The following is a 16,843-nucleotide window of genomic DNA, read 5'->3' as shown; positions in this document are numbered from 1 at the left end:
AATCAGGTTGTTGTTCTGTATTCCTCCAACACGGTGTTGTCAACATCAGATCGTCGTACACGACTTCCATACTTGATACAGTTGCAGAGTGCAATCCAAATCTCGACACAACGAAGTTAAGCATCAATAAATTGTTGTATTATACGGATATGTAACATATTGATGTACACAGTTCCGACAGTGTATTGATGATATTATTGGATATCTAATGTAGCTGTTATTGCCGCTTTCCTTTGTTGATATTCATATATGCGTTACTTGCACTAATCACAGCTGTCGTCTGCTTGGCATTCAAGCTGGACAGGAGGACATTCTGATACAATGTTTCAACATGAACTGGGTAATTTTAACAACAGATTGGGCCTCTTTTTAAACATAAAACAATCGTCTTGTTTCTCATTCAGCATTGTCCTCGAACTACTTTTAGTTCATTTATGAATAAGCCCATGTTACCTAATGCGGCAAAACGCCTAAGGAGCTTAACGAAATAAATCGAAATCATACATAAAATCATACTAAAAACTGCTGCTATTCATACATATGCGCAACGAATGATACAATACAAATATTCTCGTCTCTAAAATGATTGGCATCTTATGTACAGGTTCATGGACCGGACGATGACACGGGGGAGAACTTATTGAGATGATCTTTATCTCTTGTTGTCAGTTTATCAGCAGATAGGAGTAGATGTGACTGCCCACACTAGTTCAGTGACTCACTGTTTCTGCTGTCCGGAGTTTATCTTTCATCATTCATATGAAGCTTTGCCGCAATGTGTTATTAGAAGATGACATACTTTCGTGACAAAATACTGTATCTGAAAAAGATAAATAATTGATTTTTCATTCAAGTGAAAGAATATCTTTAGTGTGTCTCATGGGAGAACTCCTTAAAGACCATGTTTAACTGCACACATGAAACAAACACGCATTTATGCACGAACAACCAGACGCATGGTCTGATCTTACATGCCTCAAAAACACAGTTTCAGCAGGCCCCTCATAGGTTATTAGTTCACTTGAACACTCCAGGCAATTCACTTTTATATATGACGATTGATATAGTAATTACTCTTCAAATATTTCATAACAATCAATAAACTCACAGAGAGATAATAAACTATAATAACATTATTTTCATAGTTTTAGAGATATAGAATACTTACGACGCTTATCACATAGCAGGGAAGCAGGTGATGTTCTGGCTTACCGACCTGTCTAGATGACAGCACTGGGATGGCTGACACACGCCAGTGTTCCAGATTATCAGCAGAAGTATCAGCCTATTGCCAGATAACAGTCAGATATGTTAGCATACGTGCGACGAACTATTAAGTATGTTTACCTAACTCTTCTTGCAGTGGTCTGATATTCGAACCTAATGCAGTTGAACACCTTTCTTGCAGTGACCTGATGTTCTGACCGATTTGTAGTTGAAGGCTTTTCAGCAGCGGCCTAATGATTAAATCAAATATAATTTAAGAAATCAAAGTCATCAAAATATCGCCTAAATGTACATGCCCATATCGTCAAGAACGCTGTCCGACTTTGCTAGTAGTTTGTTATGCAAATGGGACGGAATTGTGAACCACTCGTAGGAGCAATTCCCTTCAACTCTGAAATAATGCAATATCTACTGGTGCCAGATATATGTGACTGAATCAAGAGGTCGTATTGGTGGCAACCCTATTCTTACCATGCCAACTGGCACTTCAATCCTAGTCATCTAAGAAGCCACAATTCGCTGTACAATAAGAGATGGTCTGTCTCACAGTCCCTGAACCATATTATTTCATCTACAGCCAAGCCCTCCCTGCAATGCTAAAGGCCTACATGAAGCGAGTTTAGATATCCCCAGGTTCTCTTGTCTCCCTTGGGCTCCTTTTCAATTTAAATGGGTTATTTGTTACAATCAAAATTATATATATATCTTCAGAGACTAAGCGTTAGTCTAAATAGGAGCACGTGACACGATTCATTAGCAGGGGTGCTATGATATAACTGATGTAACTGAAAACATCTCAAACCAAATTCATTTGCTCATTTACGATGTTTGATTCGTCGAGTTACGTTTTCTATATCCATGGCGGTATTACTACAAATCAGGCAGCAGGTGTAGGATCCCGTGTTAATATTGGTGATGAACTGGTTTATTTGTTGGTTACTCATGCACACTACAATTTGCATGTCTTTGCACAGTGAGTACTTTTGTATCAAATTGCATGCATAATGGATCTGTTCAGCGGGTCAGTAAACCGCTCTCTTGCTGCATAACCTTTACAAACTTATTTTTTTAAGGAATACGGAAACAATAAAAGAAAATCTCAATAATAATCCTGGAGGTGAGTAAAGAACATTTTACAGACGTTTCTCTTGTGCTTCGTCAATATGTCAAGATTGTGTTGCAGTAAGGTGGCGCCTGTACCATGCCAATGCCTTCAGGGAACTCGTCATCGTAACTATGGCACATGAGCTGTAGAAACCAATATACACGTAAGAGCATTAACACTCCAAACCCTAGAGCATGGAGTCAAGCTCGGACATAACTTTGCGCTATTGAACAATATAATATATTTCGCAATGTTGTCCACATATTCTTGTCTTGACAAATGCATAAAAATATTTCTTCGTCAGCCAATCAAATGCTTTGGAATCACATCCAAGTTAATTATGATTATGAAGTCAATATAGCGATAACTTAAATAGGCCTACGTCTATTTCGTTTCAGGTCATACGCCAAAACTGATATCCATAATCGGTGAGCGAGTGAGTGAATTTAGTTTTACGCCACACTCAGCAATAGTCCAGCTATATGGCGGCGGTCTGTGAATAATCGAATCTGGACCAGACAATCCAGTCATCAACAGCATGAGCATCGATCTGCGCAATTGGGAACCGATGACATGTGTCAACCAAGTCAGCGAGCCTGACCACCCTGAAATAGTTACGTAGATAATTAATTTTCCAAAATATATACCCACCCACCCCACCCCAAAATAATTCGCTCCATTGATATTTACGAATATACACTCAGGGACAAAAATTGAAGCGTAGACAAATCAAGGGGACCTAACTTATTTCCGCTTCCTGAACGATTTGGCGTCAAGGCTCCAAGATGGCAGCTTTGGGGATATTGCTACGAAAAGCTGGACCTAAAGCCGCGTCGCTTTTGCAAAAAACAGCTTTCCGAAATGGAGCACCTCTCTATTTCGCAAGGTAAACCCATGCATGCAACAACAATACACATGTGTAAAAAATATACAGCTGACTTTCTCCCTGGGCAACGTTTGACCTTTTATGAAACTTCAAGTTCATCGTTTTCCAATATGCGTATTTCCATGCACGTTACTGAATACTGGCCAAAGCTTACGACAGTTGTTTACGTATTTTATCACAGTGAGGTGGATCATCATTTTTGGGAATTCCATCAGTATGATTAATGGTCGTCAGAGCTGCAACTCGGTGTGCTCTTCCCTTTTTACATAACCAGATGATACTCACATTGGTTACATTAAATTAAATTAAATCCAGGACAGATTTCCGCAAATATACCTCCTCCAAAAGCGGATAGTTTATTTGTTGCTTGTCGTTTTCTTGCTTGTCACAAGAACAACTGTAAAACGTCTCACTATCTTTTGAAAGAAAACTAAAACAAGCGATCATCCAAGTATTTACAGAACCGCTTGATTCGTGGATCGCTGTAATTATCATGCTGTTTTGTAAATTAAGCCTTGTATGACGTCCTGAAACGGTACTTTTATGTACACACACTGCCACGCCTCGCTGACAAAAATGTTCCAAATCTCTGCATTACATGTATATACACTAAATCGAATTGTCCCAAAACACTAATGCCACTAATACCAAATTTGATTTTTACAAAATGTTAAGTAAAAAAAGATACCGTTAGCAACGCCCTTCTCACATCTCACGCCTGCTTTCCTAGGTGTCAGTATTAACTGCCATTGGTTGTCGTACATAGTGATATATTGTAACCGACTTAGTGCGCACACAAATTGGTGATGATTGTAAATGACTTCGGTAAACAAATGTTTCATTCACGAGTGGAATATTAGGCATTTTCAATTAGCTGAATCAATGAATAAAATAATCAGTGGGTATACAAAATGAAATCTTGCATTTAAAATATGATTTTTGCCGCACTTCCCTTATATCCACGAATCAAGGTTAAGCGAGTGTTCAATGTCTGTGTGACTGGAACAAGTGTGCCATTGGAAACGTCCAACATGTGGTACAATATGGGGTCTTATGTTTTGGTCAATACAGCGAACAGCTGTCATGTCGTTTCCTCCTTCTGGATCGAGATTCTGGAACACTATGGGGACAACTCTGGTTCAGACCAATTGCACCCACACCATGATGCATGGACCACCCCACGAGTCTCTTTCACACTAATTGGAAAACCATTCCCCATGCCTTCGCCATACTCTCACCCTGCCATGGGCTGTCAAACACAATATCAGCTTTCATCAGATAAAAAGTACAGTTCTCAATTGCCCATTGCAGTCGGTTTTGGCATTGACGATTGGTGAGGATAGGACCACGGTATGGCTTGTGACAGCAGAGATTTCTTCCGTGCAAAAGTCGAGGCACTATATCAGCATTAATGGGTCTGTTGTGAGTCCCAATGGTCTGGCGTGTCATTTCCGTCACTCTGGTGATGTGATCTTGCAGATGGTGGCGCACAGTCTAGATCTGTCGCTCTTGACGTTGTGATGTTGCTGAAGGTCGTCCACTGTGTGGATGGTCTTGGATGCTGTTAGTGACCTGATACCACTCCTGCAGTCGGTAGATTGTCCTAACATGAACATTAACATGATTGGCTACCCTCCATGCAGTATGGCCAACTTGCAGTTGTCCCAAGGGTTGGTTCCTCTGATTTCTCTTAAGTTGTGGCATGGTGATTGTGTCAAAACAAGAATAATTTCAGGCGAGTTTGGGACTCGCTTTCATTGGTGGGGTTGTCACAATACGCACATGCATTATCATTTTCTCATATGTCACATGGAACCTTTTACCACGTCTGCCTTTTCAGGTATGCATTTTCATCAGAAAACACACTGATGTTGGCAAGAACTGTCAATTTGGATTGAAAACCATGTTAACAAAACGGTACAATCATGATAAAAACACCATCTTGTAAGAACAAAATTTTGCTTTTGGTTTTTAAAGGATGATGTTTCTTCTGCAGTTCAGTATAGAACACAGTGTTGCACTTTACTGGGGGCTTTGGTTTGGATTTAGATTAGCACAATAAAGACTGAACTCTGGTTGCCATCTTGTATCTAATCAACATGCTACAACAGGACCACAAGCACTATCTTACCAATGATTATTTATTTTAATAAGTCATGAGCACTCAAATATTTACCACCACCCCAAAATCATATTTAATGACGTACTATCAACTTAATTTACAATTCTATTACCCTTTCTGAAAATGAACTATATGTAATTTAAAAAAAATTCTATTCTGTATTTTCACTTGCAACTTTGAGTGTTGGAGAGGGAAAACTTCAGATTTTAAGTATAGAGATTCAGTTATCAAGGGTATCATCACAGGATATAATAAATAATGGACATGGTGTGATGACATTAAAATATCTGTCTATATACATTTTTTTACAGCAATTGTGGTTTCTTTTGTCATTATCGTTACTGTATGAATAACATTCATAATGTATATCATCACTTGTCCATTAAATGTTCACTGTTTTTATGGACATTGTTTACATGAAGTAAACAAGTTCCAAACCACTTCTGTTCTGTGTAAAGTTTTCAACTGATGATCACTAGAAATCATCTAACCACCATCACTATATTACATCGTCAACAGTATTCTGTGGAATGTTTTACATAAGCAAATCTAGATTAATAGAATAATATATAATATATCTTGATATAGGAATTCAATTACAATGACAAGTATATGATGTTAATGTGAAGAGGTGAATGGATCTCTCAAAATTCCAGTTTGAGAATTAGCTGCTGTCATGGGGCAGGTCATTGTATGTATGTTTTCTGTTTCTTAGCAAAGGAGCCAAGACATGGATACCTGACAAAGATTACTTCGACCAGTTCAACAGCCCTTGCATGTATCCTGACAGCCTCACCTCCAACTGGAAACTCCCAGCTGTAAATGGTATGTTGAGTTCATTTATTGCTGAATGAAAGTGCAAAATATCCGAGCACTGCCAAGTTATTCAAATATTATGCATGATATCAGAATCTTGATTTCATTTGGTTGTGAAAATGTAAAGAACTGAATGAAACACTGTTGATTATTGTGGGCTAGCAACTACTGATTCATATATCATGAGAGTTTAATTAATGATCTTCTGGAATATTTTATTCCCATGATGGTGGACCAGAAACTTTTTGTGTAATGGTCCCTAAATCATGTTGTGTTAAGTCATTGACAACTTCCAAAGATTTTTACTTGTTTTCTGAAAAAGTTTGTCAGTAAAAAAAATTCATTTTTTGCCATTAGATATAGACATGTGAGAAATGTTTTAAACAGGCACCAGTACATAGTAGGTAGGCCTAGCTTGGGTTCCTGGTGGTATTTCTTGTTATGAATGAAGAGCTGTGATTGTCTTTCACTAGTGATGGATTTCTATTTTGGTAACTTGTCCTGCTTGTGTTATCCAGCTTTTGCTCACTGACAACTAATGAGATGTGATTATCATTCATTTGTGCAGAAAAATCCGAGGTTCATGAGAAGCAGGTACAGAACTTGACACTGAACTTTGGACCTCAGCACCCAGCAGCTCACGGTGTGCTACGACTAGTGCTGACACTTGATGGGGAGGTGAGTAACTCATGGTGTGTTATGACTTGTGATGACCGTAGTGTGAGTGAGTTGAGTTTTACACCACACTCGGCAATATTCCAGCTATATAGCGGCAGTCTGTAAATAATCGAGTCTGGACCAGACAATCCAGTGATCAACAGCATGAGCATCGATCTGCTCAACTGGGAACCGATGACATGTGTCAACCAAGGGGGCGAGCCTGACCACCCAATCCTGTTAGTTGCCTCTTACGACAAGCATGGGTTACTGAAGGCCAATATTCTAACCGGGACCTTCACGAGTTGATGACCGTAGATGGGAGGTGAGTAACTCACGGTGTATTATGACTTGTGATGATTGTAGATGGGAGGCTAGTAACTCATGGTGTATTATGACTTGTGATGACCGTAAATGGGAGGCTAGTCGTAGTGTATTATGACTTGTGATGGCCGTAGATGGGGATGTGGGGCCCACACAGTGTGTTGACCCTAGACGTTAATATGGGTCAAGTTCCAAGATTGTAAATAACCATCACATAGTCGTGCATGTCTGTGTCTGTGAGCAAGGTGATAGTTTTATTCCATGTATCAGTGGGTAAGCAAAGATATGTGTCCTCCAGTAGTTGAACATTCTATACTAAGCAGCAAAAGAAACATCAGTTTGGAATTTTCCTTCGCAGAAACGGGATAACTCATCTAATGTTTTGATTGTACATTTTTCACAACATCTCCAACTTTACCTGAGCAATGACATTCCTTCCCAAACTTAGAATGGAACCCTGGAAATGGTCTCAAAAACGCAACCTGATCTCTGAGATGGTACAGTGTTCTCCATGTTTATCATGCAACTCATGCTGCACGTGCTGTTCACAAGGATGCCCCTTCTCACGACAGCTCAGATGAACCAGGCGCTAGGAAGACTTGAAGCTGGCCACACTTCACAAGCCGTTGCGAATCACTTACAGGTCAACGTTCGGACCATCTACAGGCTGCAGCAACGTTTCCGGGCCACCAACACCACAAATGGTCTCCCCCGTACTGGCAGACCAAGGGTGACCACAAGACGACAAGACCGCCATGTTGTGCGACAGCATGTACAGAATCCCTTCATGCAGGCATCCGAAACAGCATGCCAGACAGTGGGAACACACGGAAGACCAATCAGTACTGATACAGTACGCCGACATCTTAACAGCGGGAACTTCAGTTGCCGTAGACCTTACCATGGACCTATCCACACCCTTGTCATTGGCGTGAGCGTCTACAGTTTGCCCTACACCACCAAAACTGGCGATACAGGCAATGGAGAACTGTTCTGTTCACAGATGAGAGTTGGTACTGCGTATCAACTGCAGATGGCAGAACAAGAATATGGCGATGACGTGGCCAGTGTTACTCAGACCAATGTTTTATGGAAAGAGACTCATGGGGAGGTGCAAGCATCATGGTATGGGGTGGAATGGGCCTGAACTAGAGAGTGGGTCTGGTGGTGTTCCAGAACCTTGGTCCAGGGAGAGGGCACTACATCGACCAAGCACTCAGACCCCACATCATACCACATTTCGCACGTCACCAGAACAACATGTTCCAGCATGATAACGCCCTGGCCCATACTGCTAGAGCTACACAGGACTTCCTACAGCAGAACGGTGTCAACATTATGCAGTGGCCAGCCCTTGGTCCTGATTTAAACCCAATTTAACATCTTTGGGATGAATTTCAGAGGAGACTGAATAATGTCGTACCAAGGCCGAACAGATGATTTAGTGCACCAGGACTTTCTCAGAGTGTGGTTCCAGGCCAATGCCAATGGCCTTCATCAATCGATTGGTGCACTCCATGCATAGACGCTGTGCTGTGGTTATTGTCGCTTGTGGTGGTCACACTAGATACTGAAGGATCTGAATGGACTGCAAATGTTCACGTAATGTCTTGAAATTGTGCTGAGTTATTCATTGATGTGTCAAAATATTGTACACAAAAAATGTTTTTGATCAGCTTATTATTTCTGTAGCTGTAATGATTTGATTACAGTGCCTATCTAATTTTGAATTTGTACTGACGTTTTTTTACTGCTGAGTATAGTAGTAGTACTTGAGGTATTTAAGTGAGAAGAGAGAAAATGATGACTAATGCATGTTTCTTCTTTTACTTAGACGGTGGTTCGAGCAGATCCCCACATCGGCCTGCTGCACAGGGGAACAGAGAAGCTGATCGAGTACAAGACCTATCTACAGGTAGACTCATCAATAAAATATGTCTTAGTTGTGCCATTTCCTGTCCAGAGTTGTATCCCTTGTCTTAGTTGTGCCATTTCCTGTCCAGAGTTGTATCCCTTGTCTTAGTTGTGCCATTTCCTGTCCAGAGTTGTGTCCCTTGTCTTAGTGGCGCCATTTCCTGTCCAGAGTTGTATCCTTGTCTTAGTTGTGCCATTTCCTGTCCAGAGTTGTGTCCCTTGTCTTAGTGGCGCCATTTCCTGTCCAGAGTTGTGTCCCTTGTCTTAGTGGCGCCATTTCCTGTCCAGAGTTGTATCCCCTGTCTTAGTTGTGCCATTTCCTGTCCAGAGTTGTGTCCCTTGTCTTAGTGGCGCCATTTCCTGTCCAGAGTTGTGTCCCTTGTCTTAGTGGCGCCATTTCCTGTCCAGAGTTGTGTCCCTTGTCTTAGTGGCGCCATTTCCTGTCCAGAGTTGTATCCCTTGTCTTAGTTGTGCCATTTCCTGTCCAGAGTTGTATCCCTTGTCTTAGTGGCACCATTTCCTGTCCAGAGTTGTGTCCCTTGTCTTAGTGGCGCCATTTCCTGTCCAGAGTTGTATCCTTGTCTTAGTTGTGCCATTCACTGTCCAGAGTTGTATTCCTTGTCTTAGTTGTGTCATTTACTGTGCTGAGTTATGTCCCTTTGCCTTGCCAGAGTCCGATAATTCTGGTTGTCATGGTTTTCATTTTTGTCAAGACCAGTGCTTCGTGGGTTTCCCTGTGAAGTGTCAAACGTTCAACATCAGATCCCTTCTGGCCTTACACGTAAAGCTGACACAGGGTGATAAAACTGAAAAATAAAATATTCACAGCTCCCGCACTCAACAAATGCTTTGATTTATTGATTCTGTAAGAATTCTGTAAGAATTTGTGTAAACATGGTAAATGGACAGTACACCACTAAATCAATAGGACCGTTAAAGATGCTGTCTATGGGCCTAAAATGTACATATTTGGTTGCCCTTGTTTTCGTCCTCGGCAATATTACAGCTTTACGACAGGGGTCAGTAAAAATTAATTGAGTCATTACCAAACAATCATCTTGTGTTGGTCAAATACTAACACCTCTGTGAAGCTTAAATTTGGTTGGGGTGGGAAAAATGTTAATACTGTTTTTGCTACTATGTATATATATTTGCTTCTGATGAGATGTGTTTTATGTGCTCTTTTCACAGAGGGTGTTTTTTTTTAGAGAAAAATGGTGTGCAGTATACGCATGAAATATGTGGTATATAGGTTCACGAGAGGTGTTGATGGACAATATGATGGTCCTGGCGACTTGTTGTTACACGGGGTCGACTATGACGTGGGCGGTCATCAGTGCTGTTGGTGGCGTTGTATCGGTGTCTTAAACGTTCTATCGTTTGTATGCTGCAATTGAAGTCATTAGCAATCACTCAAGCACATTGACCAGCCTCCAGACGTCCATTGGCTTGTCGGTGATCTCTCGTTAACCTAGCCATAGCTGCTGTGTCCAGAACACAGGCGAATAAATGCCATTCAAGACGGCAATTTATTCCTGAATGCATGCATGATGCGCGTGCATTTCGATTTCTATGTTGTGTTTTGTTCCCTTTCAACAAACAAACATTTGTAACCTCAATCTCAAACAATAGTTTTGGGGAGCAAAACAGGCTATACTACAACGATTCATTGTTTCCTCAAACTTGACTTTCAGTGTATATTTTAAATAAAAGGTTTAAATACTCCATTGATACTTAAAATGTCATTTCAAATATTACGACGTTTCTTTTGCCTTTCAGTAAATTATTAAATACACTCTTGATTGTATTCTTTTATTGATATATGATTGTCAAACGATAACTGAAGCCATTTATTGGGTCAAACCATGCACTTAACCATAATCACTTAAACATGAGCATTGGTGACAAACAGTGACTCGGGCATTTAAACATTTTATTACCTACGAGGGCGAACATATCAGGGTTCATATTTTTCATACGATGCCCTAGGGCAAAATATCACTTTGTCATGGTGACGTGACGTCATGAACAATGCTATGACGTCACGTTTCTTCTGTGACGTTGCGTTCTACATGTGGCGATGGCTGGTTGCAAGCCTATGTTTGAAAGTAGATTTGGGTTTTTTTCCCTCAATTTTACAACTTCGGTAATAAACAGAATATTATTCTTGTGCCCATGACATACTATGTTTACGACACTCGTGCCTAAATATCGGTATATCCCTCACTCTCGCTCGGGAAATACCAAAATTTAGGCACTCGTGTCATAAACATAGTATGACATGGGCGCTCATATAATATCCTCTATGTAATCATGATGCCAAGGTCTCTCTTTGTGACTACAGCATTTCTGCAATATTCTATCTTTTTAGTTAAGCATATATTTGTTTAGGCTCTTCCGTATTTTGACCGGCTGGACTATGTGTCGATGATGTGTAACGAGCAGTGTTACTCCCTGGCAGTGGAGAAACTCCTCAACATTGAGGTGCCAGAGAGAGCCAAGTGGATCAGAAGTAAGTCACACAACACCAGACTAAAGATCACACATCCATTGTCATGGTTGTACATCCATTCAAATCCAAGACCTCAAAACTAAGTTGAGTGGAATAAAGATGGTGATTTGATCAGGATGAAGTACTGGTTTGCAGCCACCATGACCATGTGACTGTTTCATTTAGGCCTGGTAGGTATTCTCTCGTTATATGTGTCGATGGATTGATTGATAATGAGTGTGTACATTTCCTGGATTATGTTTAACTTTGATTTTCAAGACTATCATTTGGGGATCATCTGACAAAAGGTATGCTAATTGACAGTCTATTTAACTGGAGTCGAGCTGTCTGTTCCAGAATGGAGCCCAGTTTGTGAGTAGGAAGTGTCATGTGTCAAATGGTCAGCATTAGTGAGAGTATGTGGAAATCTCTCGGTCTTTGTCTTGTATTACCCTTGTGGGGTAAATTTGTCTATAGATTATTCCTTGCTGTTTCAGCTTTATTTGGTGAGATCACCCGTCTGCTGAATCACATGATGGCTATAGGGACCCATGCCCTTGATGTGGGAGCCATGACACCCTTCTTCTGGCTGTTTGAGGAAAGAGAGAAGGTAAACTAGACTAGTTCTCCTGTGTTTAGTGTTACAGTTGAATATCTGTGTCCATGTTGCACACTTTACCTGCAGTTGAAATTTTGTTAAAAGTGCTTTCATTTTCATCATTATTCTGAATTATATTTGGGTCATAATAACATGGCAGTCTCAAGTTTTGTTATTTATTTTATTTTATTAGTATTTTGCTGAACTCCACTGTGAGCTTATTACATCATGTAGGTCAGCATTTTTCAAGATTTTCCCATACATGTTGATTATTATCCCTTGCCACACGTTTAGCGCGAAGCGGGGGATATAGTATAAGGCTCTGTCCGTCCGTACGGATTGGAATATCTTAAGAACCGTTCACTAGATTCTGTTCATATTTGGTACCTAGGTTCATCACAGTATAAGAAAGATCCAAATCAGGTTTGATGACCTTGACCTTCATTTCAAGGTCACAAGGGGACTTTAACGTTTTACCTGCATGTTAAGCTATCTCAAGAACCGTTCTCTGGATTTTCTTCATATTCAAAACCAAGCTTTATCTAGGGACAGTGCAGGACCCAGTCGATTTTGGTGACCTTCACTTAATTTTCAAGGTCCAGCACAGAGAGACTTTGAAGATTTCAGTATGTTAAATTGCATGTTAAGATAGTCAGCAAGATATCGCAAAAAATATTCTCTGGATTTTCTTCATATTTGACACCAAGCTTCATCTGGGGGAAGGCCCAGGGGCCAGTCAATTTTGGTGACTTCACATAATTTTTAGGGTCACGACGACACTTTGAATATTTCAGCATGTTAACCTGAATTGTCAGCAAGATATTTTAAGAACGGTTCTCTGGATTTTCTTCATAGACTTTCAAGACATCCCTTGAATGTTTTTCAATAAGCAATTTCTTTAGTAATTTTGCATATTTCATACACTATGACATTCATGTCAAGCTCAAAGTCAGTCTTGTAAATATGTGTGTGTTTGAACAACTAAAGAGCCAGATATCAAGAGAGGTTGACTGGTCATGATTTTGTTGACATTTAACGTCATCTTAAACTTTCATTACTTTTAATATAAGTTTGATTTGATAATTTGCGGCTGGGCATTATGTCTCCTTAGTGACAATGCTTGTCTAATATACTTTAGGCAGGATATCAGAACTCTGATTATTTTAGCCAGACACTAACTGTGCCAACATAGACTCAAACCAGGGACAGTTCTTGGAGTGGTGAAGTGCACAACATGTTCAGTTCAAAGCAAAATATATTGCCATCAGTCATGCTGATTGTCATACCTAATATGTTGTTTGTAATTGCTCGTTTATCATTACTTTATACCCAGTTGCCCTAGATATTCCTAATTGCCTCAGTTAAGGGTGGGCATGTCTATGATATGCTATGTGAACGCAGATAGGAAGCACAACTAATACAAGGATGACAGTGTGTTACAACCAAGCATGTATGCCCTGTAAACCAGCAGCAAACTGTATTAGTAATACTCTCAGTTTGTTAGTTCAGAAACAGCTTTGTTTCTACAGGCCTTCTGTTGTCAATGTGATGTCAATATTTCTTATAGCTGATGGAGTTTTACGAGCGAGTATCAGGAGCCCGTATGCACGCTGCGTACGTCCGACCAGGAGGTGTATCGTTGGTGAGTCTCTTCAGTTGTCAGTAGGTGGCTTGTCATACTTTGCCTGGATACAACAAATCAATGAACCCAATTTGGAAATCACTGTTTATTGCAGTAGTCTCACATAATGGCTTTGATAAGAGAGAAAGAGAGAGAGAGAGAGAGAGAGTTGTATCCTGTGCCCATATTATTATATTATTCTTCGCACCCTCGTAACTCCACTCGTGTAAGCATGGTTGTCATGGCTTCTGACACGAAATGACCGTGGAGTATCTGCCTTCCGTGATTCAACGTCCTGATATGAATTAATCAAATTGTAACTTCGCAGTAAGACAAAACGAGCTTCAGACAGGAATCTTATGCATCTGTCAATCTATCACGTATAACTGCATCAAATGACCCGATTGACCTACATGTAATACCGACTGAATACCAAGAGAGAATCATGATGGTTTTAAGAGGGGTTATAGGGGTGGGGGGGTCATTAATTTTGTACATAAAAGTATTTTATGCATTTTATAATTATGCATAACAAACATGGGAAGGCTGATTTTGTACATGACATGCAGGGCGTGTGTGTGTTTTTTTTTTGGGGGGGGGGGCACTTACTTTGTACATACGTTTTAGGGGGGTGTCATTCACACGGTCATAGGCGAATCTAGATCTAGAAGAGGGGTGCACCCCTCCTTACTTTGCATTCATTGCTGTATTGAAAATTTATGTATTAAAGCATTTTCCTTTCTAAATTCTAATAGTCCTGTTAGTTGCATGTTCAGCAAGTCACAGGTAACTTAAATATAGAAATGTTTAATTCTATTTGGTAGGACTTTTCTAACACATGCTGTAAACCTAGGGTCACATATCATCCTCTGAGAATGTCTAGACAATTCTGTGGACTTTTTCAGTATTAATTCATTCTATTAATAGAATCAATAGTGCACAGGTATTTAGCTTTCACTCCAGTAGCAAAGAATTGTGGTGTCAGTGGTGATGTTAACACTCACTGACTATTCTTTTTTAATGGCTTGTCCTAATTTAAAGTCAGTATTACCTACTCAACATTTTGGCCAGTCTGTAAACTGAATTTCTCCAGGACATGCCACTGGGACTGATGGATGACATCTTTGAGTTCATTGAGAAGTTTGGGCAGCGGATTGATGAGGTGGATGACCTACTGACATTGAACAGGATCTGGAAGGCCCGCACTGTCGACATAGGGATCATTTCTGCTGAAGATGCCCTCAATTATGGATTCAGGCAAGTACTAATGTGTTAGTGAGTGAATTTTGATCTATGCCACAGTTGACAATGCTGCTCCTTCATCCAATGTCTGTAAATCACTTTTTAAACAAGCATACAGGAGTGAGTGTGTTTTTTACACCGCTTTTAGCAATATTCCAGCAATATCAGGGCGGGGGACACCAGAAATGGGCTTCACACATTGTATCCATGTTGGGAATCGAATCTGGATCTTCGGCGTGACGAGCGAACGTTTTAACCACTACCCCACCGCCCCCAAACAAACATAAAAGGAACTGAACACATCAGGCTTGATGGAGTCAGTCAGCCAAGTCATGAGTCTTAATCTTACCTGTACTGGTGGAGGTTTTGGAGAGATTGTACGCTTGGACCTCACCTAGTACCGGTTACTAGCACCTTTGCTGCAATATCTTCACAAAAGTAGAAGAAAACAGAAATTCTGCTACATTATTGAAGAAGCAAGATCATTATATAGGCAAGTGATATATATTCAGGCCTATGAGAAGTATTCACCAGAAGGAGTACATTTGTATCGACATAAGATTGCTGCACATGCTCTCCATGCACTATCTAGCTTTAAGAATGTATGCTGCATCACTTCATATTCTTTTTGTTTTGAATGATGATCAAATCAAACTTTCAATCATCATCTGTGTATTATGTTAACTCTCTATCTGCTGCTTCCCAATTGCGCAAATCGATGCTCATGCTGTTGATCACTGGATTGTCTGGTCCAGACTCGATTATTTACAGACCGCCGCCATAAAGCTGGAATATTGCTGATAGCGGCGTAAAACTAAACTCACTCACTCACTCTATCTGCTGCTTAGTAATACTATGTAGCACGGAGAGTCATCTGTGCAAGAACAGAATTACCATAGTAATCACTGATAATACTGCAAAAATGTTTAAGTAAGTTTTGTCGTTGTTGTATAATGTGTATGTATGTATGTCCTTGCACTGGTATATCATGTACAGAGTGTATGTATGTTGTTACAGTGGTATATCATGTACAGAGTGTATGTATGTCGTTGCAGTGGTATATCATGTACAGCGTGTATGTATGTCGTTTCAGTGGTATATCATATACAGAGTGTATGTGAGTCGTTTCAGTGGTATATCATATACAGAGTGTATGTGAGTCGTTGCAGTGGTATATCATGTACAGAGTGTATGTATGTCGTTGCACTGGTATATCATATACAGAGTATGTATGTAGTTGTACTGGTATATCATGTACAGAGTGTATATATGTCGTTGCAGTGGTATATCATGTACAGAGTGTTTGTATGTTGTTGCAGTGGTATATCATGTACAGAGTGTATGTATGTCGTTGCACTGGTATATCATATACAGAGTGTATATATGTCGTTGCAGTGGTATATCATGTACAGAGTGTATGTATGTTGTTACAGTGGTATATCATGTACAGAGTGTATGTATGTCGTTTCAGTGGTATATCATATACAGAGTGTATGTGAGTCGTTGCACTGGTATATCATGTACAGAGTGTATGTATGTCGTTGCACTGGTATATCATGTACAGAGTGTATGTATGTCGTTGTACTGGTATATCATGTACAGAGTGTATATATGTCGTTGCAGTGGTATATCATGTACAGAGTGTATGTATGTTGTTACAGTGGTATATCATGTACAGAGTGTATGTATGTCGTTTCAGTGGTATATCATATACAGAGTGTATGTGAGTCGTTGCACTGGTATATCATGTACAGAGTGTATGTATGTCGTTGCACTGGTATATCATGTACAGAGTGTATGTATGTCGTTGTACTGGTATATCATGTACAGAGTGTATATA

At 40.1% G+C, this 16,843-nt stretch overlaps 1 protein-coding gene across 3 annotated transcripts in view; it reads left to right on the top strand.

Moving 5' to 3' along the window:
- The first annotated feature begins 3,065 nt into the window (after positions 1-3,065).
- The window catches only part of LOC124258231 (NADH-ubiquinone oxidoreductase 49 kDa subunit-like), a 33,875-nt gene continuing 20,097 nt past the window's right edge, over positions 3,066-16,843 (top strand). For all 3 annotated transcript variants that reach the window (XM_046692295.1, XM_046692297.1, XM_046692296.1), the window contains exons 1-8: positions 3,066-3,218; positions 6,056-6,165; positions 6,725-6,834; positions 8,972-9,052; positions 11,443-11,563; positions 12,040-12,152; positions 13,708-13,782; positions 14,855-15,018. In XM_046692295.1, coding sequence (XP_046548251.1) covers positions 3,118-3,218; positions 6,056-6,165; positions 6,725-6,834; positions 8,972-9,052; positions 11,443-11,563; positions 12,040-12,152; positions 13,708-13,782; positions 14,855-15,018 — 875 coding nt within the window. In that variant the 5' untranslated portion in view covers positions 3,066-3,117. The remainder of the gene's footprint in view (positions 3,219-6,055; positions 6,166-6,724; positions 6,835-8,971; positions 9,053-11,442; positions 11,564-12,039; positions 12,153-13,707; positions 13,783-14,854; positions 15,019-16,843) is intronic.

Source organism: Haliotis rubra, unplaced genomic scaffold (genome assembly GCF_003918875.1).
Source record: "Haliotis rubra isolate DU_JTF1 unplaced genomic scaffold, ASM391887v1 Scf688, whole genome shotgun sequence".
Lineage (NCBI taxonomy): Eukaryota > Metazoa > Mollusca > Gastropoda > Lepetellida > Haliotidae > Haliotis > Haliotis rubra.
Note: the sequence above shows the minus strand (reverse complement) of the source record. Positions and strands in the feature narration are given on the sequence as shown.